Source organism: Lepidochelys olivacea (genome assembly GCF_965140295.1).
Source record: "Lepidochelys olivacea isolate rLepOli2 genome assembly, chromosome: 17".
Lineage (NCBI taxonomy): Eukaryota > Metazoa > Chordata > Testudines > Cheloniidae > Lepidochelys > Lepidochelys olivacea.
This window is the reverse complement of record NC_140427.1, coordinates 19,313,899-19,338,226: the sequence shown is the minus strand read 5'-3', so window position 1 is coordinate 19,338,226 and position 24,328 is coordinate 19,313,899. Positions and strand designations below refer to the sequence as shown.

General features: G+C 49.9%; 1 protein-coding gene across 5 annotated transcripts in view; it reads left to right on the top strand.

Moving 5' to 3' along the window:
• Window positions 1-8,923: 8,923 nt before the first annotated feature.
• DTX2 (deltex E3 ubiquitin ligase 2) overlaps window positions 8,924-24,328 on the top strand; it is a 62,469-nt gene continuing 47,064 nt past the window's right edge. For all 5 annotated transcript variants that reach the window (XM_084651014.1, XM_084651013.1, XM_084651012.1 and 2 more), the window contains exons 1-3: window positions 8,924-9,016; window positions 10,138-10,200; window positions 21,031-21,420. In XM_084651014.1, the coding sequence (XP_084507140.1) occupies window positions 21,114-21,420 (307 nt within the window). In that variant the 5' untranslated portion in view covers window positions 8,924-9,016; window positions 10,138-10,200; window positions 21,031-21,113. The remainder of the gene's footprint in view (window positions 9,017-10,137; window positions 10,201-21,030; window positions 21,421-24,328) is intronic.

Sequence of the window (24,328 nt, the reverse complement as noted above, 5' to 3'; positions counted from 1 at the left end):
ACTAGGTGGCACCAGTTTTCAGGGGGAATCCGAAAGCGCTCCAGCAGGAGTTAGTTTAGGAAGAGGTTGAACCTGAGCTCCACTCCGAGTTGTTCCCAGCCCTGGCTCCAAATGAGACTGCCAGGCTGCCTGCTCCTGGGACATTAAAGCAACAGGCAAAGCATGCATGGGGCAAGCTCAGCAACATCTGCCTTTAGCTGACCATGGAGCAGCGAACGAACAACAAATGAAAACAACAGGGGTGAGGAAACAACCTAGGGAAAAGCAGTTGTGAATTAGAGTGTCACTCCAGAACCACAAGCCAGACCAGGAGAGCTAGAGCACAAGAGGAAATTTACCCCAGTTGAAGATCTGCCCTAAAATGTTTAGCTCTAAGATCTTTCCACCCATACATCTCCAAGAACTGTACAAAGGTGGGGAAACTGAGGCACAGAAGACCTGGGTTCTATTCTTAGCTCGGCCATTGGCTTGATGTGTGACTTTGGCCCAGCCACTTATGCCACAGTAGTCAAATTATGGGATACCTATTTGGAATATCTGTGTTTTTAGGCACCCAACATGACACCCTGGGTAGCTTCTTAGTGGCACCGAGCCCCTGCAACTCCCACTGACTTCAGCTGGAGTTGTTGGGGCAATGGGGAGGGCTCAGCATCTCTGAAAATCAGGCCCTGGGTGTCTCACGTTCAGCACCCGCAATCCAGGGCCATTTCTGAAATATTTATCCTCGGTGACTCAGCCATCGATTTAACAGCAGAGCCAGGAAGAGAAGCCAAGAGGGCTGCAGGCTGGCATCTTGCCCACCACAGCACAACAGCCACTTCCTAGGGACAGAGATGTAGCCTTTCTCCAGTAGCAAAAGCATCAGCTGGTTCCGGGGGGGCCAGAAGACAAGACCACATCTTAGCAAAGCCATGATCCATCTACTCCACTATTCTGTCTCTGAGTAGCACCAGATGCGTCAGGGGAAGTACAAATCTAATGACCTGCCTGCAGGGGAAGTTTCTTCCTAACTCCTATCACTTCGGACTTGTTTGCATGGGAAGTTATGCCCAAATCAGGTAGGGTGTGAATTTAAAGTCCTTTTGCTATCCCGGTCAATATCCTTATACAGACAGGCCCTGTGTGATTCGTTTCCTCCCTGAAGTATCAACCTAACCCCCATCACTTAGCAGAGCTTGAAGCATGAGGGTTTATATACCTTAGTACAGGTCCTTGGTTCAAAAACACGTGGGAGGTGGTCATCATGGAGAAGTTAACTCAGCCCCTATGGTCCTGCTGCAAGAAAAGAACCAAGGCGGGGACAAATCTTGAGCTAGCCGGTTCCTGTCTACTAACTACACTAACAACAGACTCTCCCACGCTGGGTGTTCTCAGTCTGTGCTTTGGCAGGGTGATTTGGATAGCTGGGTACGTGCGTATGGGGTATCGGGAAGCGTCCACCCACGGAGCAGCGTGGGAGGGAATGCGGAGTTGTGCTGGCCCTAGGAATGTGACATGCAACAAGGGAGTCTCTGCAGCCCACATCCTCGAAGGTGTTTAGGCACCTGACGCCCGTGAAATCAATGGGAGTGAGGTGCGGATCTGGGCCCCTGTATCCGGCATGGCTCTGTGCCAATGCTGCCAGAGATTGGGCCCCATCGTGCTGGGTGCTGTACGTACACATAGTGCTAGACAGTCCCAGCTCCCAAAGAGTTCCCCATCTAAACATCCAAAGGCAATCCCAAACCAGCATTCATCTCTCTCAGCTACCTCTTAGCAGACTGGAAGGCTGGCCTTGTGGTTAAAGCCCTCAACTCAGACTCAGCAGCTCTGTGTGCAGCCCCAGCATTGCTGCAAACCTCCCATATGGCCTGGGACAAATCACTTACCCTCTTTGGCCTGGATTGTCAAAGGCATTTAGGCTCCCAACTCCCAGTGATTTCACTGCCTCAGTTTCCCAGCTGTAAAACAAGGATGAAAATCCTGTCTTGTCAATGTAGAGGCTCAGCTCTTCAAGGCAGAGGCTGTCTCTTATTGTGTTTGTACAGCACCCAGCACAATGGAGACTCGATCTCGTCTGGGGCCTCTCTGTGCTTCTCTAATACAAAGGTGTTGTTAGACTCTTGTGCTCCAATACAGCGTTGCTGGCTATTTTACCTTGACACTTTGTGCCCAGGAGTCAATGAAGATGTCTCATGTAAACACCACTGAGCTCTCTGATAGGGCTCTGGTAGCAAGATCACGTCTCCGCAGCACACAGAAAGGAGCCCTGTTTGTACAAAAGCAGATCTCACCCTGCTTGCACACCCGTTCTGCTGACGACCAAATGCAGAACTTGTTTTCTGGATACGCAACATAACTTCTTCATCTGTTAAAGGGTGGTTCAGGAAGACCCTTTCTAAGGTTTGTAAATGTGGCCCTGGTGTGTAGAGCCATATCTTTACAGCTGTTTGGGTTGACAATCTGAACACTTGGGCTCTGGTTAGTGCAACGTGTCTTTGGAATGCAAATTGTCCGGCCAAAGTTCAGAGGGAGATGCAAAGTGAGACATCACATCCTTATCTGCAGGGCGTGCTGTCAGCAGGCAGCAAGTTGAGGATTATCACCAATGAGCTTCCAGGATCTTTGTGGATGCACACAAACGTAATAGATTGGAGTTTGTCCAAGGAGAACCTTATCTTTACGACCAGGGTGGATCACAAATTGCTTCATCAGACAGCTTTGAAGAACAGTCTGATGATTTAGCAACAACCACATGTATGATGTCGGAGTCATCTGGTACCATTCCATCCATCCATGTCTTCACCGAGTGGTCAGATAGTGTTCCCTGGGCATCTCCAGAGCCTCCAGAAACAGGGCCCAGATTCTCACCTCAGTTACACTGTGCGAACTCATGGCAACTATTCAAGCTGATTGAATCTGGCCCAAGGACAGTTGATCATAACCAAGTCTTTGGTCGGGTCTCCTGTTTTGTTCCCTGGGCTGTTCTGGAAATTGTGGAACCATAGATATATCCCAGGGTAGGTCCTCAGCTGGCATGAATTGTCATAGCTCCGGTGGTTCCAATGAGGAGCTGCTCCTCTAACAGTCCAGCTGCATCGTGATAGAAAACGGCATTAACCCTGGGAGTTCACAGCGGATGATATTGTCTCCTATCAGATACAGAACTCTCACCAATATTTGACATGCTGTCTACAGTTTAAAAAAGATACCTCTTTAATACCAGTCACGTTTTGAGCCCTTTCCCTTAAGCCCGTCCCTTGTAATGGTGTCAACTTCTAGTGGTCCTGTTTCTTGGTCCCAGATCATAGGATCATAGACTATCAGGGTTGGAAGGGACCTCAGGGGGTCATCTAGTCCAACCCCCTGCTCAAAGCAAGACCTATCCCCAACTAAATCATCCCAGCCACGGCTTTGTCAAGCCTGAGCTTAAAAACCTCAAAGGAAGGAGATTCCACCACCTCCCTAGGTAACGCATTCCAGTGTTTCACCACCCTCCTAGTGAAATAGTGTTTCCTAATATCCAACCTAAACCTCCCCCACTGCAACTTGAGACCATTACTCCTTGTTCTGTCATCTGCCACCACTGAGAACAGCCGAGCTCCATCCTCTTTGGAACCCCCTTTCAGGTAGTTGAAAGCAGCTATCAAATCCCCCCTCATTCTTCTCTTCTGCAGACTAAACAATCCCAGTTCCCTCAGCCTCTCCTCATAAATCATGTGTTCCAGTCCCCTAATCATTTTTGTTGCCCTCCGCTGGACGCTTTCGAATTTTTCCACATCCTTCTCGTAGTGTGGGGCCCAAAACTGGACACAGTACTCCAGATGAGGCCTCACCAATGTCGAATAGAGGGGAACGATCACGTCCCTCGATCTGCTGGCAATGCCCCTACTTATACAGCCCAAAATGCCGTTAGCCTTCTTGGCAACAACAGCACACTGTTGACTTATATCCAGCTTCTCATCCACTGTAACCCCTAGGTCCTTTTCTGCAGAACTGCTGCCTAGCCATTCGGTCCCTAGTCTGTAGTGGTACATGGGATTCTTCTGTCCTAAGTGCAGGACTCCACTTGTCCTTGTTGAACCTCATCAGATTTCTTTTGGCCCAATCCTCTAATTTGTCTAGGGCCCTCTGTATCCTATCTCTACCCTCCAGCATATCTACCTCTCCTCTGAGTTTAGTTTCATCTGCAAACTTGCTGAGGGTGCAATCCACGTCATCCTCCAGATCATTAATGAAGATATTGAACAAGACCGGCCCCAGGACCGACCCTTGGGGCACTCCACTTGATACCGGCTGCCAACTAGACAGGGAGCCATTGATCACTACCCATTGAGCCCGACGATCTAGCCAGCTTTCTATCCACCTTATAGTCCATTTATCCAGCCCATACTTCTTTAACTTGCTGTCAAAAATACTGTGGGAGACCGTGTCAAAAGCTTTGCTAAAGTGAAGGAATAACACGTCCACTGCTTTCCCCTCATCCACAGAGCCAGTTATCTCGTCATAGAAGGCAATTAGGTTAGTCAGGCATAACTTGCCCTTGGTGAATCCATGCTGACTGTTCCTGATCACTTTCCTCTCCTCTAAGTGCTTCAGAATTGATTCCTTGAGGACCTGCTCCATGATTTTTCCAGGGACTGAGGTGAGGCTGACTGGCCTGTAGTTCCCAGGATCCTCTTTCTTCCCTTTTTCAAAGATGGGCACTACATTAGCCTTTTTCCAGTCGTCCGGGACTTCCCCCGATCGCCATGAGTTTTCAAAGATAACGGCCAATGGCTCTGCAATCACATCCGCCAACTCCTTTAGCACTCTCGGATGCAGCGCATCTGGCCCCATGGACTTGTGCTCGTCCAGCTTTTCTAAATAGTCCCGAACCACTTCTTTCTCCACAGAGGGCTGGTCTCCTCCTCCCCATGCTGTGCTGCCCAGTGCAGCAGTCTGGGAGCTGACCTTGTTCATGAAGACAGAGGCAAAAAAAGCATTGAGTACATTAGCTTTTTCCACATCCTCTGTCACTAGGTTGCCTCCCTCATTCAGTAAGGGGCCCACACTTTCCTTGGCTTTCTTCTTGTTGCTAACATAGCTGAAGAAACCCTTCTTGTTATTCTTAACAGCTCTTGCTAGCTGCACCTCCAGGTGTGATTTGGCCTTCTTGATTTCACCCCTACATGCCCGAGCAATATTTTTATACTCCTCCCTGGTCATTTGTCCAATCTTCCACTTCTTGTAAGCTTCTTTTTTGTGTTTAAGATCAGCAAGGATTTCACCGTTAAGCCAAGCTGGTCACCTGCCATATTTACTATTCTTTCTACACATCGGGGTGGTTTGTTCCTGTAACCTCAATAAGGATTCTTTAAAATATAGCCAGCTCTCCTGGACTCTTTCCCCCGTCATGTTATTCTCCCAGGGGATCCTGCCCATCAGTTCCCTGAGGGAGTCAAAGTCTGCTTTTTAGGGTCCGTATTCTGCTGCTCTCCTTTCTTCCTTGTGTCAGGATCCTGAACTCGACCCTCTCATGGTCACTGCCTCCCAGGTTCCCATCCACTTTTGCTTCCCCTGCTAATTCTTCCCGGTTTGTGAGCAGCAGATATTGCAGAGATATGAAGTTAGTCCGGTAGATCTCAACAGACATGCATTCCATTGGGCCCTGTACTCAAATTGTATTTGATGGTGTGGCTTTGCTAACAACTTGAGTAAGTAGAAGGTCGGTTGAGGACATTGACTGTTGTTCCACATCACCAAGTGGCTACAGTAATACAATTAGGACCAGCAGCCAGCAAAACGTTCATACGACTGACACGATGGATGAAGACGTTGTCTTTACGAAATCCACTTTGACATGAAGAGGAGCACTCCTCCTTGAAGGACCAAAACCAGCTTTGAGTGCATCACACAACTTCTTTGTTGGTCTGACTCAGGCCTGGTCTACGCTAGGAAATTAGGTTGGCAAACTCCATCGCTGAGGGGTGTGAAAAATCCATAGCCCAGAGTGATGCAGTTAAACTGACTTAACCCCTGGTGTAGCCTGCACCAACGGTAGAGTCTTCACCAAACCACGACAGAGGTACTGCTGTAGCATGTTAAGTGTAGACAAGCCCTCAAGGTCTTCTAATAGCCCAGCCAATGTACCTTTAGTCTGATCTTTCACAGCCCTGCACCCAGATCTGCTAATATCGCTCCATCTGTAACATCACCCAGGTCTTTTTAGTCCAGAACCCCCCTCACCTAGCTCTGGCAATGCACCTCAATGCTGACCCTCTTCTTCCAGTCACACCCAACTATCCTTGACACACAGCTCAGCCAGTGCACCTCAGGTTTGACTGAGAGCCTCCTTATTATTCCAGCTCTGCCCGATGCAGCCTCTTGAAGCCTGCACAATAATACTGTAGTATGAATCTGAACCTGTACCATGTGCGGTGTTTATACACCCCCCCCCTCACGCTACCCATACCTGGAATACTGTGTGCAGTTCTGGCCGCCCCATCTCCAGAAAGATGTATTAGAATTGGAAAAGATGAATGGTGTGGAGAAAGTTAATAGGGAAGCGTGATTTATTCCTTTACATAACATTAGAACCACAGGTCACCCACTGAAATTAATAAGCAGGAGATTTAGAAAAAACATAAGGAAGTATTTCTTCACACAACGCACAGTCAACCTGTGGAACTCATTGCCAGGGGATGTTGTGAAGGCCAAAAGTAAAACTGGGTTCAAAAAAAGAATTAGTTAATTTCATGGACGGGTCCATCAGTGGCTATTAGCCAAGATGGTCAGATGTAACCCCATGCTCTGGCTAAGCCTCTGACTGCCAGAAGCTGGGACTGGATGACAGGGGATGGATGTCCTGTTCTGTTCATTCCCTCTGTAGCACCTGGCACTGGCCAACGTCAGAGACAGGACACTGAGCTAGATGGACCATTGATCGGACCCAGTATGGCCGTTCTTATGTTCTTTATCTCGCAAACTTTTCCAAATGTTTTGTAAACTTGCAGACACATGTGCACGCTTGGTGAATCTGTAAAACATTTAAAACCTCCTCCCCTGTTCCTGAGATCAGAATCTGACCCTCACTAATTCCAAAGAAAAGAGAAACCAAAGCAGTTCAAAAACATAGAAGAAAGCTGGAGCTATAAATCAATTGCTAAGCAACAGCACTGGTATCTCTCCGGTCACATGCAAGAAGAAGATTTCAACAAAAGGCATCATAATAAAAACTACCAAAGACTCAGAAGGGGGAAAGAGCAAAGTCATGTTGTCCACTGCTCCCCCTACCCGTGCAGGACTGTTCCCTGCAAAATGCTTTGTTTAGTCTTTTATAGCTGACCCTGAATTTTGCAGGGGAGAAAACTGACACACTCCACCCCCTATGCTTTTCCAATTTTTCCTTTGGAGACACAAATATTTTTCTCTCTTTGCAGCTGTTGTCTTTAAGGCAGGGAACATAAAGGTTCTTTAATCTTCCAGGTGATTCTCTTGCTTTGTGCTGCTTCCATAATCCTGCCTTTATCACCCACAGGCAAAAATGTAACGATTCATGTTCATCAGATATGGGTTTTGGAGCTGCCTCTGGTTCTCATTCAGTCCTATTAAGCCTGTTTGATGTCAGGGAGCTAAGGAGCTAAGCAGTGCAGAAAATTTAACAGAGATTTGAGATTAATCTGCATAAGTAAATCTTCTGTAAAACACCAAGTTACTGATGACTGATTACAATTTTTTTTAAACTAGATTTTCTGTGCTGGAAGCCCCAGATCATAAAATATCCATCTTTAATCCCATTCTCTAGCCTCGCTAGCTGTCTCTGTAACCGGTTGTTTTTGTCAGGCCTTGATAATACAATAGAATCTGATAACATTTTGTATAGCAGCTTTTATCCAACCTCTCTCTGAAAATGCAGTAGGACAGATGTTATTTCCCTCTCCTTGTGCCAGTAAGAGATGAAGAGAAGAGAAGAGACTCAAAGAAGATTTGAAACAAGATGGTTAGAGCAGCTGGGAGGCTACGAGTCTCGCAATATTTGTGGTGTTTCTTAAAGCCCCAGCACCCAGAGTCATGTGATTATGTGAGACTCTCAGCTGTCATTTCAATCAAAAGTGAGTGGCTAGGCTTTCCGGGTGCAGAGAAAAGCTTGAAAGTGGGACCAGCATGTGACCTGAAGGCAAAAGAATAAACCCAAGTCTCATGGTTTTTAAGCCAAATTTATGATTTGGGGGCAGGGGCGGGGGGTTGGTTCATGGCTTTGGAGCAGCTGGGGTCAGTGACACTGTGCACCTGCCTGTCCCAAGCACAGGAAGGGGTGGCTGAGAACTGGGTCCTGCTTTCATAAGGCAGCAGCTGGGACGGAGTGGCCACCTGCACTCGCCTGAGAGGGGCTTTGAACCGCCTCCCACCTGGGCTGGGATGGGTCTCTCAGCAAACTCCCCGTACACGTGGGTTCCAAGGAGGATCAGGCCAATGAATTGGGGGGGGACATTTGCTGGGGGGGGGGGTTTCAAAGGCCCAGAAAGTGCCTGTTGGGCTGGGGGAGCCCCAGTGAGGCCCCAAAAAAACAACAGGGGGAGGTTGGGCGTGGCACATTAAGTCCCCAAAGCTGTGGCAGTAGGAGGAGTTGGGGGACCCCCCCCAAAAGACCCCAAAACTGGAAGAGAGATGGGCTGGGGGAGCCCCAATAAAATCCCCAAAACTGGGGGAGGCTGGGGGAGCCCCCAAAAGAGCCCCCCAAACTGGGGGGTGGGCTGGAGTGGGGGAGCCCCCCAAAAAAGCCCCGTGGCGGGACTGGACTGGACTGGAGGAGTCCCCCTCCTCCCCCGAGCCCCGGGCGGGTGGCTGCTGCTGAGGCTGGGGCAGGGCGAGCTAGAGGCGGGGGGTGGGGGAAGGCCGATGGCCGCTCCGTACTACAAGTCCCAGGGTGCCCCGCGCGGGGGGGCGCATGCGCGCTGGGCGCTCTGTCTCGGCTGCGAGGGAAGGCGCTGCCCCCAGCAGCTCTCGCTGCCTCCTGCCCAGCGCTGGCCGGAGCGGAGCGGCGCCCGGAGTGACGGTGAGGGGCGCCCCGGGCCTCTGAACGGCGCGGGTCGCGGGAGATGCCTGGGGGCAGAAGGGGGGTACCTGGGGGTCTGACCTCTGGCCCCTGGATGGGGGGGGGAGGAGGCCAGGCAGGAGGGCGGGGGGGGAGTCTGGCCCCTGGAAGGGGGGAGGCCGGGCGGGGTGGGGAGTCTGGCCCCTGGAAGGGGGGGGGAGGCCGGGCGGGGTGGGGAGTCTGGCCCCTGGAAGGGAGGCCGGGCGGGGTGGGGAGTCTGGCCCCTGGAAGGGGGGGGGGGAGGCCGGAAGGGGGGGGGAGTCTGGCCCCTGGAAGGGGGGGGGGGGAGGCCGGGCGGGGTGGGGAGTCTGGCCCCTGGAAGGGGGGGGGAGCCCGGGCGGGGTGGGGAGTCTGGCCCCTGGAAGGGGGGGGGGGAGGCCGGAAGGGGGGGGGAGTCTGGCCCCTGGAAGGGGGGGGGGGGAGGCCGGGCGGGGTGGGGAGTCTGGCCCCTGGAAGGGGGGGGGAGCCCGGGCGGGGTGGGGAGTCTGGCCCCTGGAAGGGGGGGGGAGCCCGGGCGGGGGGGGGAGTCTGGCCCCTGGAAGGGGGGGGGAGCCCGGGCGGGGGGGGGAGTCTGGCCCCTGGAAGGGGGGGGAGGCCAGGCAGGAGTCTGGCCCCCGGAGGGGGGAGTCTGGCCCCCGGAGGGGGGGGGGAGGCCAGGCAGGAGGGTGGGGGGGGAGTCTGGCCCCCGGAGGGGGGGGGAGGCCAGGCAGGAGGGTGGGGGGGGAGTCTGGCCCCCGGAGGGGAGGGGAGGCCAGGCAGGAGGGTGGGGGGGGAGTCTGGCCCCTGGAGGGGGGGAGTCTGGCCCCCGGAGGGGGGTGGAGGCCAGGCAGGAGGGCGGGGGGGAGGTGTCTGGCCCCTGGGGGGTGGGTGGAGGCCAGGCAGGAGGGCTGGGGTTGCGTGACGGTGGGGTCCAGTCACTGTGAGAATCAGAGGGCAGTGTTGTGGGATGGGGGTCTAACTCTGAGGTCTGATCACTGTGGGGTATCTCTGGGAGGGCAGGGAGGTGATGGGTGGAGTAACTTGAGGTTCCCTTGGTGATTTGGGTGGAGGTAACTGATCCCTTCATTTCTTCCTTTCTCTAGTGAGAAGTGTGTCTCTGCGAGTCAGGGGATTTGTCTGTGCCTGGCGCTGGAACTGCTCCTCAGGTTTGGGCACGTCTCATTACTCTGGGTGGGCACTTAAAGCCTCTGTGTGTTCTGGAGATTTTACTCCCACTTTACTATTCAGTCCTCTCTCTTCCCCCGCCCCATCACCCCATCTGCTTGGATCTGACAGGCCTTCTCCAGCTCCAGGGACATAAAGCCCTTGTGCCCAGCCTACTCTATTACCCCTCTCTATCCCCCTCCCTAGAGGGCTGTGGGTGTCTACCACCTTCAGCCTCCTCCAGCGTGCACACCCAGCTTTGCAAACAATCTGTCAGTTTGTTCCCCCTTGCCGAGCATGCACCTCCCATTCAACATCACTCCTTTCATTTTCGATATCGACTGTCTCCACTCAAATACGACCCTGGTCTCTTGCAGATGCTAGTGGCAGACACCCCCTAAAATGCAAGGGGAGACTCAGTCCACTCAGTTCATTCCCAGATAACTCTACGCTGAGAATTTAAAGTGGCACCAATTAAAGCTAGTTACTTTTAAAAGAATGAGTAAAACAGTTTCAGATCTCACACCTGCCCAAGTCCTCCTGCCAAAGTGCGTGGGTTTAAAATCACATGTTCTTATTTTTTAAAATGTTTCTCCCTCCTTCCCCCATTGCTGTGTGCAAAACCTCCACACACAACAGGGGAAACTGACTAGAGCGGCAACCGTGAAACTGACTATGCGCAAGGTGCTGTCAGTGTCGAAGCTGTAAAAACAGAGAGATGCTTTGTCCTGATTATAGCTGCACCCGTGCAAACCCCATGGATGGGCAAAGCTGTACAATGTGAGCTAGTACAGTGTATCGTTGCTTGGAGCTGGGGTAAGCTGCACTGATGAATGGAGCTAAGGCTTGCGTCTCTTTCATCCTTCTACTATAGTAACATTTGGCCAGTCCATGCCCAGAAATTCCACTGGCTGAACTAAATCAGTGCATCTCCATTGCACGCTAACTCACAATCAGCTCCTCCTAAGCTGATGTCCATGTTGCGAGGCGGATATGAGTTTAGCTTGCAAAGGGTTTGTGCCGACTTAACTAAATCTGTTTAGAAACCCGTTTGGTTCAATCAGAGCAATTTGTGGTAGCCCAGCCTTTATTTGTTCCTTGGGAAAGCACTTTCAGACAGATGCCAGTTTTTAAACTGATGGTGACCCTTTAAGATAGCAATTTATTTTCATTCTCAAAAGTTATGAAATGTCTAGGACTTAAAGATTTTTTTAAATCTTGCATCTTTTAAAGCAATTTGCTTTGATATTTGGAAGGAAGTTCTGTGGGAGCTGCCTTTTACAGAAATGAGATTAATTTTGACTTGGGGTTAACTTTTCAAGTGCTAAAGGCCCATTTTCACTTAGTTTCAATGAGATCTAGGGCACGTAGGGTACATCTACCCAGCAAGCAGGATCCTGCTGCAGCTCTGAAGACCCCACTCCCTAAGCTTCAGATACCGAACATCTACACGCTATTTTTAGTGCTGTAGCGTGAGCCCAAGTCTGTAGACCCAGGCTCTGAGACTCACTGCCGTGGGATCCTGCTTGCTGTGTAGACATGCCCTAAATGCCCAAGTGACTTTTGAAAATGTTACCCTTGTCTTAACTGTAGGACTTTTCTTCCTCAGGGTCTGATCCTGCAAATGCTACCAGTATTCCCATGGGGACACCGTGCCTGGTACTGTTTACTGGATGAGGCCCTTGGTCCTGCTCCTGCATTTGGACCCACAAGGGTCCAGTTGTAGGTTCTGGACTTTAGACTGTCAGTTGTTCCTGGCAGGCAATATCTGTGGTATTATGTGGCTGCCCATTGCTATAGTATCTGAGGATTGTGAGCCTCACAACACCCTGTGCTATTCCTGTGTTACCGCTGAGAAACAGAAGCAGAGGGTGACTTTCCCAGAGTCATACATGAAGTCTGTGGTAGAGAAGGGAATTGAACCCACATTTCCAGATTCCTAGGGTAGCGTCCTAACCACCAGACCACTCTTCCTCCCTAACTGGGCCTTTTATATGGATCGACCATATAAATAGTCATTTCTGAGTTTGATTCTTTAAAAGGACACTGACCACTTCTTCATAATATTTCTAGTCAGAATTCCTGACCCATGTTACAAAGAGCACTTGGTTTACTAAAATTGAACTAGTGTTGAAAATCTAATTTTCTTTTTGCTGTTCATGCTGATTGTTTATAGTGATTCTCTTAGCCTGGGCAAATAAATATTTGCTGAGATAATATAAGCCAAAAAGTGGAAACTTCCGTTTTGCTTTCAGGCTCTCAGTGGAAAACCCCACCCCCAAGAGAATGTGTGCTTAAAAGCAACTTTCTCGTTTTGCATTTGAACAGCACCCTAAAATATCTGTGTAAAACCCTTTTCCACTGGAGTGAAAAGAAATGAATGGATGCATGTCTGTTGGGTTTGGTATAAACGTGTTTATACAGAATCTGAAGTGCTGGCCAGCTTTGAGTTGACATTGTTTCTTTAGTGCAAACCTTCCTGATGAAGGGTCTGATCCTGGGAGGTGCTGAGTGCTTTCAGCTCCCCTTGGCTTCGGTAGTAGTGGAGAGAATTTAGAATTTTGCAGGCTGATCTCTGGACTGGTATGATCTGAGGGGAGCGCTCTGTATTAAGTACGTCTCCACTATGAGCTAGGGGCGTGATTCCCCTGCTCATGTACGCACGCTGAAACCCATGAGTGTGTACTCAGCTTTGGCTCCGCTACTGCTCTCTGTGCTTACGTGGCTGCTAATACTCGTGATAGTTCTTACTGAACAGTGCAAGTATGAGTGTGACAGGTTCCCCCCAGGGTGCCACCTGGAACTGGGGTACCATTGAGCCCTCTGACTCACCAGCCTGGGCTCCCTCTCACACTGTGCTGCTGTGAGAAGCTGCAGACCCGCTCCCAGTCCTACACTTCCACCAGCAAACACACAGATCGGGACACACCCAGCTGCAGTTACACACAGGCTGACCATGAACCAACAATGGAGAAGCTACAGCCAAAATAACCACCAGCTTCCCAACTTAGGACCCCAGAGCTGTACCATGCTGCCCTGGTCAAAACCCTGACCAGTATGAATTTATTATCCAGTTCGCCTCCCCCTCAATGTGGAGAGGAAATGCCCCTGCCCCTTGAGCTAAGATTCCCAAGCACTTTATTCAAATTCACTGGTTTAGATGAAAACATAAAATAAGTTTATTAATTACAAAGAAATAGATTTTCCGTGATTATAAGTGTTAGCAAACAGATCCCAGCAGATTACCTAGTCAATAAACAAAACCGCAAACTAAGCCTAAAATACCAGAAAGGTAGGATATGAATTAACAAATTCTCGCCCTGGCTGACGATACCAGCAGGCTTGCAGATTGTCAAGCCACAAGCTGCACTTGCTTTGCATCTTGGGATTCCCACCCCTGTTCCAAGTCCTTTTCTTTAGGAGATTCTCTTAGGTCTTCAGTTGTGGGGGAGTGAAGAACAACCAATGAGGTCGCTCCCTGCCTTATGTAGCTTTAGCATATGGCAGGAACCCGATGTCCCAAACTCGGTTTGTGGAAAAACACCTTGATTATCATACACATTGTGAAGAGAGTGGTCACTTTGGATGGGCTATTACCAGCAGGAGAGTGAGTTGGGGGGGGGGGGGGCGGAGGGTGAGAAAACCTGGATTTGTGCTGGAAATGGCCCAACCTGATGATCACTTTAGATAAGCTATTACCAGCAGGACAGTGGGGTGGGAGGAGGTATTGTTTCATGGTCTCTGTGTGTATATAAGGTCTACTGCAGTTTCCACGGTATGCATCCGATGAAGTGAGCTGTAGCTCACGAAAGCTCATGCTCAAATAAATTGGTTAGTCTCTAAGGTGCCACAAGTCCCCCTTTTCTTTTTGGAAAAACACTGGTATCCAAGATGGAGTTCCGTGTCATGTGACCTGATCACATGCCTTTGCATACTTTGCTGAGTTATAGCAGCCATTTCTTAGGCCTTGTCTACACTGGCGAAAAAACACCCCCCCGAGCGCTGCACCTTTCAGCGATGTAACATGCCAGTGTAGACCGTGCACCAGCGCCGGGAGCTGCGTTCCCAGCCCTGGTAGCTACGCCCCTCGTGGAGGTGAGGGTGTTTTTAGAGTGCTGGGAGAGCTGTCTTCCAGCGCTGTGCCGTGACTACCCAAGCCACAGGGCAGCGCTTTAACGTGGCCAGTGGAGACGTTCCCTTACAGGCTCACCAGGTTGGGGAGAAGCTGCTCCTAAGGCTTATTGTTTTTCCTAATGGCCCATTACCCTGAATAGGCTCTTCACAGCCCCCTATCTAGATTGGAAGCACTTTGCCCAGTGGGTGTCACCCAGGTGTGACTACATGTGAAATACAGATACATAGTCAATATTCATAACTTCAGATACCAAAATGATAATGCATACAAATAACATAATCATATTCAACAAAATCGTAACCTTTCCAATGACACCTCCATACAAAATGCATCATAATTATGCCATAATCATACAATTATATCACTATGAAGAGTATGGGGTGCAGTGTCCCAATGGGCACATGAATAAGGGACGCAAACCCCAGCTCGCAATGTGTGTAGCCTTAATGTCTCTTGATCTTGGTTGAGGCCTCTGCTGTAAATACTAACGATTCATTCTGATAGTGAAAAGGCTCTGGAGCCAGAAAGTTAGTCCGATGACCTTGAATCAGGTTGCCATCTTAATTTTTTAATGGTTGTGAAAGCACTAGGATTGCACAGGGTGGCGAACGAGCGTACAGTTCAACTCTCTCTTATATCAGGCTGTCTGATTTCCTTCTCTACGTTCACACTGCATTTGCTCGTAGTACTTTTTCTAGTATCCAGGTGGGTTTGCATTTCTACCTCGAAAACGCCCTTTGATATTTTGTCAGCCTGAGATCAGCTCTGTAAAGGAACCTTGTGGGGAGCGAATTATCGATGGATGATTGTAAATGCCCAGTGGTATTTATGCAAGTGGATGTGAGCAATGCATATTCATCTCTTCTGATGCATCCACACTTGTGGCATGCCGTGTCTCGTTAAAGCCCCCTTGTGTCTCCCTGAGCTTCGGACTGGCGTGTGCCGTGGTGGAAGACAGTGTTATCTGATGTGATTTTAAAGGACACGGTGGCTCACCTGCCAGTGGGAGTTGAGCTTCAAACTCCTCTTAGAGCATGTTAGAATCCAGCTGCCAGAGCAAAGAGGGCAGCCACCTATTTTGATTCCTCCATTGTAATGGGTACTGGAGCCTGTTACCTGGCATAGTTCCACTCCTGGTTCTATTTGTCTGTTGTGCTAGGCACTGGACAGAAACAATAAGGAACTTATAGTCTAAACAGACAAAGGGTGGGATGGGAAACAGAGGCACAGTGCGGTAATGAGTTGGTCAAGCTCACACTGGAGGTCAGTGTCAGAGCTGGGAACAGAACCCAGGTCTCCTGATTCCTAGGCCAGACCTATGGTCATTACTCTCCCATGAATCCCAGGTCAAGTTTGGGGTACAGGCCATACCATTCCCTGAACCCCAGAGTCAGGGTTGGATACCCTTCTGCAAGATATACTGTAGCCCATAGAGAAGTTAAGGGTTTGATGCAAAAATCACTGGGTGGGGGTCCCTGGCCTGTGTTATGCAGGAGGTCAGACCTGGTGATCAGAATTCTGGCCTTAAACTCTATGAATAAAACTGATATGATCCTAGTAAATTTCACCTGGCTGCTCCAGGTGGGATCAGGCTGGGCCGGATTTGGCCTACAGTGCCCAGGAACAGCGCAGGTACCTGAGATTTCTCTACAGCTGTGAGACTCGTGTTTCTTTCCAGGTATCTCCAGCGACACCCACAGAGAGACCGGAACAATGGATGATGGTCATAGTAGTGCCTCTGTTGCTCCTGTAAATTCACAGGGGAACGAAACTAAAATTTCATTTGATTCGCTGTGGGGCTTGGCAAGCACCACGCGGCGCAGCGGGGCTGTTAGTTTGATCTTCCCTTTGGGGTTTCCGAATTGCACGGGATATGGGGCTGCCTGCAATCCTGTAACAAACGCGCTCTCCTGATGCTGAGTCGTCAGCCAGTTGGAGACCCCTGGCTTAGTGTAGCCTGCACGCCTAGGAATCTTTTAATTCAAATACAATCCATTCACCGCGATGATACGTAGTCGCTTGTTTGCGGACCTCGCGTTTCCTAAGTGTGGTGTCAGTGATCCTTGCAAATCTTTTCTGGGCATTGTCCTGTTCGAATAGCATGCTGAAAAGCCCTGTGCTTGAAAAGAATCCCACTCTGTCAGCCCTAGAAAACTGCCTACATCCACAGCACAGATCTAAGGCTCCCTGGCCTTTTCTTTTCCGCTTGTGAGGCAGGCTACATTGTCATTGAGTTTTTATTAGCACCGATGAGTTCAATCCAGAAATTTTAAAGCGACATTGTCAGCTGGATTGTAGAGCCAAAGTTCAGATTTTTATGTATTTAAAAAGGCTTTTACACAACAGAATAGTTGTTGGGGTTTTTTTCCACCCCCCTCCAACTTCTGTTTTAAATTTCAGTGGAAACAGACTTTTGGCTTGAACGTTGCCTGGTAGTGCCGTGAACCCAGCTCTGCTGCTCACTGCTAGGGCTTGAGAAGCAGGAAGTGACTGTGAAGGAGAAAGAAACAAAAACTTTCCAAACTACTTTTGTTGTCAGAGTCCCCAGTCCTGCAGTCAAATCCAGGTGAGTGGATCCTTACATGAGGCTCTGCCCCAGGGGCAGAGATCCACCCGTGCAGGTCTGATTGCTGGATGGGAGCCCAAGTTAATAATCAAGTAGCATAAATGGTGAAAAATAAACTAGAAACTTACAATCTAAAGTGCTGTTAACAACAGGGGAGAAGATATTTTTTAAAACTAAAAGCAAAGTTGTTCTGCTGTGAGATTTAGCACTGACATGTAGCTACTACATCTGGGCCTGCAGATCTCTGAAGAGCTGGACCACTGAATTTAGTAGCTGACACAGTAGACACGTGGGGTCATGGGAGATCTGGGGTAGATATGCTGGTACAGGACCACAGCCATATTCTTCACTGTTCCTAGACTCTACAGGTAAGTGATGCAAATGCAGTGGATGTTAGATATGAGAGATCAGCAACCAGACTGAGAAGTTTGTAAAGTCCTTATCACAATGTACCTCAAACTGTTTCCATCTTACACGCAATAACGGTAGATATGCAAGGGGTGAGGATTGCAGTTCGGGGTGTCAAGTATCCGGGGGTAGCTGTGTTTGTCTGTATCCACACACAAAACGAGGAGTCCAGTGGCACCTTAAAGATTAACAGATTTATTTGTTTATAAGTGATCAGGAACAGCCAGCATGGATTCACCAAGGGAAGGTCATGCCTGACTAATCTAATCGCCTTTTATGATGAGATTACTGGTTCTGTGGATGAAGGGAAAGCAGTGGATGTATTGTTTCTTGACTTTAGCAAAGCTTTTGACACGGTCTCCCACAGTATTCTTGTCAGCAAGTTAAGGAAGTATGGGCTGGATGAATGCACTATAAGGTGGGTAGAAAGCTGGCTAGATTGTCGGGCTCAACGGGTAGTGATCAATGGCTCCATGTCTAGTTGGCAGCCGGTATCAAGTGGAGTACCCCAAGGGTCGGTCCTGGGGCTGGTTTTGTTCAATATCTTCATAAATGATCTGGAGGATGGTGTGGATTGCACTCTCAGCAAATTTGCGGATGATACTAAACTGGGAGGAGTGGTAGATACGCTGGAGGGGAGGGATAGGATACAGAAGGACCTAGACAAATTGGAGGATTGGGCCAAAAGAAATCTGATGAGGTTCAATAAGGATAAGTGCAGGGTCCTGCACTTAGGACAGAAGAACCCAATGCACAGCTACAGACTAGGGACCGAATGGCTAGGCAGCAGTTCTGCGGAAAAGGACCTAGGGGTGACAGTGGACGAGAAGCTGGATATGAGTCAGCAGTGTGCCCTTGTTGCCAAGAAGGCCAATGGCATTTTGGGATGTATAAGTAGGGGCATAGCGAGCAGATCGAGGGACGTGATCGCTCCCCTCTATTCGACATTGGTGAGGCCTCATCTGGAGTACTGTGTCCAGTTTTGGGCCCCACACTTCAAGAAGGATGTGGATAAATTGGAGAGAGTCCAGCGAAGGGCAACAAAAATGATTAGGGGACTGGAACACATGAGTTATGAGGAGAGGCTGAGGGAGCTGGGATTGTTTAGCCTGCAGAAGAGAAGAATGAGGGGGGATTTGATAGCTGCTTTCAACTACCTGAAAGGGGGTTCCAAAGAGGATGGCTCTAGACTGTTCTCAATGGTAGCAGATGACAGAACTAGGAGTAATGGTCTCAAGTTGCAGTGGGGGAGGTTTAGGTTGGATATTAGGAAAAACTTTTTCACTAAGAGGGTGGTGAAACACTGGAATGCGTTATCTAGGGAGGTGGTAGAATCTCCTTCCTTAGAGGTTTTTAAGGTCAGGCTTGACAAAGCCCTGGCTGGGATGATTTAACTGGGAATTGGTCCTGCTTCGAGCAGGGGGTTGGACTAGATGACCTTCTGGGGTCCCTTCCAACCCTGATATTCTATGATTTGGGCATAAGCTTTCATGGGTAAAAAACCACACTTCTTCAGATGCATGGAGTGAAAATTACAGATGCAGGCATTATATAATGACACGTGAAGAGAAGGGAGTTACCTCACAAGTGGAGAGCCAGTGCTGACAGGGCCAATTCATGCGAGTTTTTTGTTCAGGGTTTGGGTGACCTTAACTTTGGATTTCCAGGCTTTTAAAATGTGTGTGTCACTGTTTGGCGTGGGAGGGGAGTGATGGATTGAGATGAGGTTGGATGTTTTATTTAATGAAAACAAAAATCAAACAACATTTTTCTCTTAGGTATCACCTACCCCGATACCCTTCAATAACGAATAGAAACATACAGCCTTAACTTCAAGTTGCCAAAGTGCTTTGCCCAAGACATGGAACTTGCGTTTGTTGTTTCACAATCCTTGCAAACAGCTGTAGTCTAGAATTCCATTTAGATGCATAAACTGGGAAGCCCTCGCCCCTTTAGAGTGTCAGTTTTCTGATCCAGGAAATAGTATCCGTTACCTACTGGGCAGTGAATTTTCATTTACACGGAACTCACTTGCAGCCAATCAGGATGATGTCCTGGTTTGCATATTTAGTGCTGATTGGCAGCTGCAGCTCCTCGAGTTAGCTAAGCATTGTTGACCCCCAAGGAGGTAGACAGTAGACCGTTTGTTATGTGACTCTTTTCAGCCAATCATGACCCAGGATTTCGTTGGCCAGTAGGTAAGGAGGATGTCTACCCCCATCTGGGTTTTGAGGCTGTAGTGCTTTGGGGGAAAGCTACCACGTAAGGAGAAAACGTTAATAGATGTATATCTGCTGTGATCTTTTTTTTTTTTTCCTTCTGCTGCTGCTATATTTTAACAGGAGCACAAGCCAATTGTGTGACCCCTCCAAAACAGAGTGCGCCTCCCCCTGATGGCCTGCTTTGCTGATAGTTATCCAGGCCACTGTATATATTTGGAAAGGCCAGGAGCCCTATATGTACAGCTGTCCCTTTCCCCGTGGGGCGCAGAGTACCCCCTGCTTGCAAACATTGGCACCAGATGGGATAGAAAACTCCACAGCAGAGCTCTGAACTGAGATGATCCAAGCTGAGCTCAGCAATGCTGAGCAGCAGTGTGTGAAATCCAACGTAAAAATAACGCACGAGGCAGGTGTTGAGATTTTGCACCTGGGGTTTGTTGAAGTGACTTGTAATTCCAAGCTGTAAAATAACCACTCCTGGGGAATTGTGAGGGTGCTAAGTGACAGCAGCAAATGTCTCGAATTTTTTTTTTTTTTTGTTAATCAAATGATCTGTGGGGGGTCTCGTTTGCTGCTGGTGGCTTGTAAGCCTGGGGGCGTTGGGTAGAACTGCACAGGATGACTCATTCGCTATAGTTTTCTTTAAAATGCATCGCTCTCCTCTTGAGAACGCAGCCATCTGGGTGTCTCTGCTTTATTCCATATGGATGAGTTGGAAATAACCAACCACAGGAGCCGCCCCCGAGGGGTGGGTGCTGCGCCCACAGGAGCCTGGCTGCCCTAGATGCCAAAGGGCCCCGTACACCAGTGGAGGCTCCGTTGCTACCTGCATCTCCCCAGGCTCGTGCTTCTGATTGTGATGGACAAAACCTTCCAGCCAACTGATGGCTGCTCTGTTGGTTAAGTTGTGCCCTGCTCTTGAGCTCTCCAGGGCCCATGGCATTTTAGAAGGCTGTTAGCAGGCAGTGTGATACACGGATTAACCCTTTGACTGCGGCATTGGGGGAAGGGTAGCGATTGGTTTTTGGTTGTGTGCGTACAGAGCCTGGCTAATGGGGGCCTGATCCCAGATCAGGGCCTCTAGATCTATTGCAATACCCATAATGAATAACACTGGAAATCCTGGGTTCCTGTAATGCCCCATGTTGGCCTACTTGTCAGTGCTGACATCATGTGCTTGGGGGTCTAACACTGAGAGTCTTTGCCCCCAAAAGGTTACGCTGTCCGTTTGATTGTAACCCCCCTAACGTTGGCAGCAGGATTCAGGCCTGGGTAGGACCCCAAACTACATTTAACCCGCTGGGTTTGACATTGATTCGCTTCTGAGTTGCATGCTTGAAGTGTTCAGCGAGTTCACCTCCCAATTGTCTTTCATGGAGAAATGCATATGCTTCCTCCCCCCGGGTTTGTAGACTTTGCCGCCTACCTGCTGGATTGCCTGCTGTCAGCTCAGGGTTGTCATTCTTAACTCTGTATGTCTTGTGTCTCTCTCTCTTTGCAGGCCTGACGTACGCCCTTGAAGGGGATGGTTTGAAGGTGGGTGGACAACGTGCTCTGGCTTGGCTCGCTTTCAGACCTTGGAAAATGGCAGCCGCGCTGGGTGCCGGAAGCGGTTCTGCTGGGCCACCTGGGCTCCCCAATTCCGTGCCAGGGCATGTGGCCCTGCCCGCAGTGGCAGTATGGGAATGGCAGGACGAGTTCGGCAGGTGGAGGCCATACAGAGGGAGCGTATGCAGCTTTATTGAACAGGCTCTCCAGGCCCCTGCACAGAAGGGGAGACGATCAGGACCGGGGCTGGCCAGCAGCAGTATCCCGCTGGGGCAGGCAGACGCCATGCTCGCCCCTTATGTCATCGACATACCAAGCCTGGTGCAGTTCCGACAGGACACAGGTAAGAAACCTCTTTCCTGGCTAATTTTACATGTGCTTAAATGCTTTGCAAGATTGCGGCCTGAGAACCGTATGCCTTCTTCCACCCCCCCGCACATCCCTTCAGGGAAGTTGCAAAAAAAGGCCTTTTTGTGATTAAAACACTCCTGTTTGATTCCCTTGTCCCACTCCTCCCCGGCTGCAGCACCAGCTGCTCTGGCTTGGCCTGGTGCCCTGTGAACGCTGCTGAGCTAATGCCTGCAATCCCCACAGAATGACGTAGGGCAGTGCTAGAACACTGCCCCTTCAGATTGACTTTCCTTTCCCACTTTTTTTTCCCCTTTGTTCCAGGGAGGAGGGAGGTTGGCTTTTGAGGGTAAAGTACAGGATTAGTTGCCGGGAAATCTGGGTTCTGTTCCCGCCTTTGCTCCTGACTCACTGCACAACCCAAGGAGGTCTCTCAGGCCAACAGTTTAATGTCCATTACATCTGGATGATCACCTTTAGTGCCTAGGGGCTGACTTTCTTTTCCCCTGGAAGTAGTGAGCACCTATAACTTCGATGGGGTTTCTGTGTGCTCATCACCTCTGGAAAATCAGGCCTGGGTGTGTCAAAGTGGACACCCAACATTAGTCCCCACTTCTGAAAGCACAAGCCTATCCGTGCCTCAGTTTACCCATCTGTAAAAATGGAGCCAAGTCCTGCCTCCCGAGAAGTGGCAAGGCTTGGTTCACTCTGAGGGCCTTAGAGAAGGGCAGAAATGTTCAGGTTTCTTGAATATAGTAAATCAGTTGGGTTCGCAGAGCGTGAGGGGCGATAAGATGAATCCTAAATGACAGGCCTATAAGCAAGGACGGACATGTTCCCCGCTCATATTCCTACTTTCTTGCTCTAATGTTAGGGTAAGTAGCACACAGCTGGGCTGGGCACCGCTCTGGAAAGTACCTGGAGCTTTGCAACCTGGCTAGGAAGGTGTCCCAAGTGAGAGACTTCATCAGCAAGATGTATGTGTTTGGGAGTGTCTGTCATTGGCACAGCCCCAGTAGCTCTGAATAGTCTTTAGGCACCCAGCAGCCTTGTTTGGTTGGGGCTCATAATGCTCTGAAACTGCTGTGGAGATCACCAAGCAGGCACCAGGACTGCCTCTTTCCATAAAGCTCAGTGACCAAGCTGTGCATAGAACCCAGGAGTCCTAACTCTCAGGCCTTGCTCTCCCCAGTAGCCAATGGTCCCCTCTCTCTAGGCCCCCGTTTATTTTCAGAAAGGGTCCCTTTTCTGACACGGCTACAGCAGCATGATTGAATCAGTAACAGTGATGGGCTTTGTCCCAGCTACGTGATGAGTTAAAATGGTCTCAGCACTCAGCAGTGAATCTGGTTCTTAGTGTAGGTGGAATCTTGTGAGCAGCTGGGGTGTAGGACCACCTAGGGAGCACCATTCTCTCCTAATGGCCAAACTGTGAATGGATTATCCTCCCACAGGAGAGGGGCAATCTCTCTGAAAGCAACTACCGACGCTCTATATTATCTTGCTTCTCTCTAGTCCCTTTCACTGGAAAAGGTTCCACAGCACTTCACAGATTGTATTCATGCAGGGACTGCTGAAATGCAGCCAGCTCTGGGGTGGAGGGAGGTGGAATGAACGTTTTGGCAAAGGACCCTGGGGGTCAAACTGCTGCTCTTATGAAACTATAACAGAATCTTTAATGTCGGGGCTGCTGACTCAGGTTTGAGGATCTTGTCTGAAAGTCCCCTCCCCGTGAATGCATGGGGCTCAGTAAATGGATCTTGAAGGGAGGATGGGCCGAGATGGCCTGGCTGGGATTTGGATCTGTGGCTGCAGGGACCGCAGATTCGTTGCTCACCCCATGAAGCTACCTGTTCAGTTTGCATTTCAGTATGATCCTTTAAAACGCTCTTGTTCCCACTATCTCCCCCCCTCCCCCCAGCTTCTGGTGGGGCAGTTATGTTCAAAGCTCCCCGGCTTTGAGCAAGGCTCCCCGCCTTTAGACATGAACGTTGTGTAAGTGATCAGCCAGCTGACCTTTGTAATGTGCTAGAGGTAAAATAAACTCCGCAGGAAACGTTCCTATGAAAATCGTTAAACAGAACGAAAAAGAGCCCATTGCATTCTCCCCGCTGCTATTCAACAGACAAGCAGGCTCTTCAAAGGAAGCTGGGAAGAATAACAGGAAGCCAGTGTTAACAGGTCTAACATCCCCATAGAAAGGGAGCGACAGCTGCAAAGGCGGCTCTCGAGCGCTGGATTAGGAACGAGCCTCAGCTGCTGGTCTGCGCAGTGTAGCCAGAAGTAAATATCAGGCGGCTTCAGGAACTGTCCTAAAGCTACCCTGTCTGTGTGGCCAAGACAAGAACAGCCAATGCCCTGCCCCCGGGTATCCCAGAGCGGTACCACCTCACACTGTGTGTTGAGTCCCAAAAGCCACCTCTTCCCACAGCTGGGGGCTAGCGGGTGCTGCGGTTCCATGTGCTGAAAGCCCTTGTGCTGCATTCATCCTGCAGTCTGCTAGGACGTAGGATGTCACTGCTGGCTTTGAACGCTAGCCCCCAGCTGAGCATCGGTCTCCCACCTTCTTTTTCCCACAGCGCCCATGGTACAGACTCTCTGGGGGGCTGCGTTAGCTCCCAGGGGTGAGGTTTCCTCTGCCTCTCAAGGCTGCGATCTCATCCCCGTTGCTCCCCCCAACAAATTCCTTCTCCTATGTGTCTCGCCGTGCATCCAGGGGTGCTGTAAGAGAACATCCCCCTCCTTCACTTCGTTTTCAGGGAGCAGCCAGGTGGGGAGCAGTTCCTAGAACTTGCTTTTGGGCACGTGCTCTGATTTCCCATCCCAGAGCCAGCTCCTCAGCTGGTGGACGTCAGCCTAGCTCTCTTGATGTCCGCGTTACACTGATTTACTCCGACTGAGAA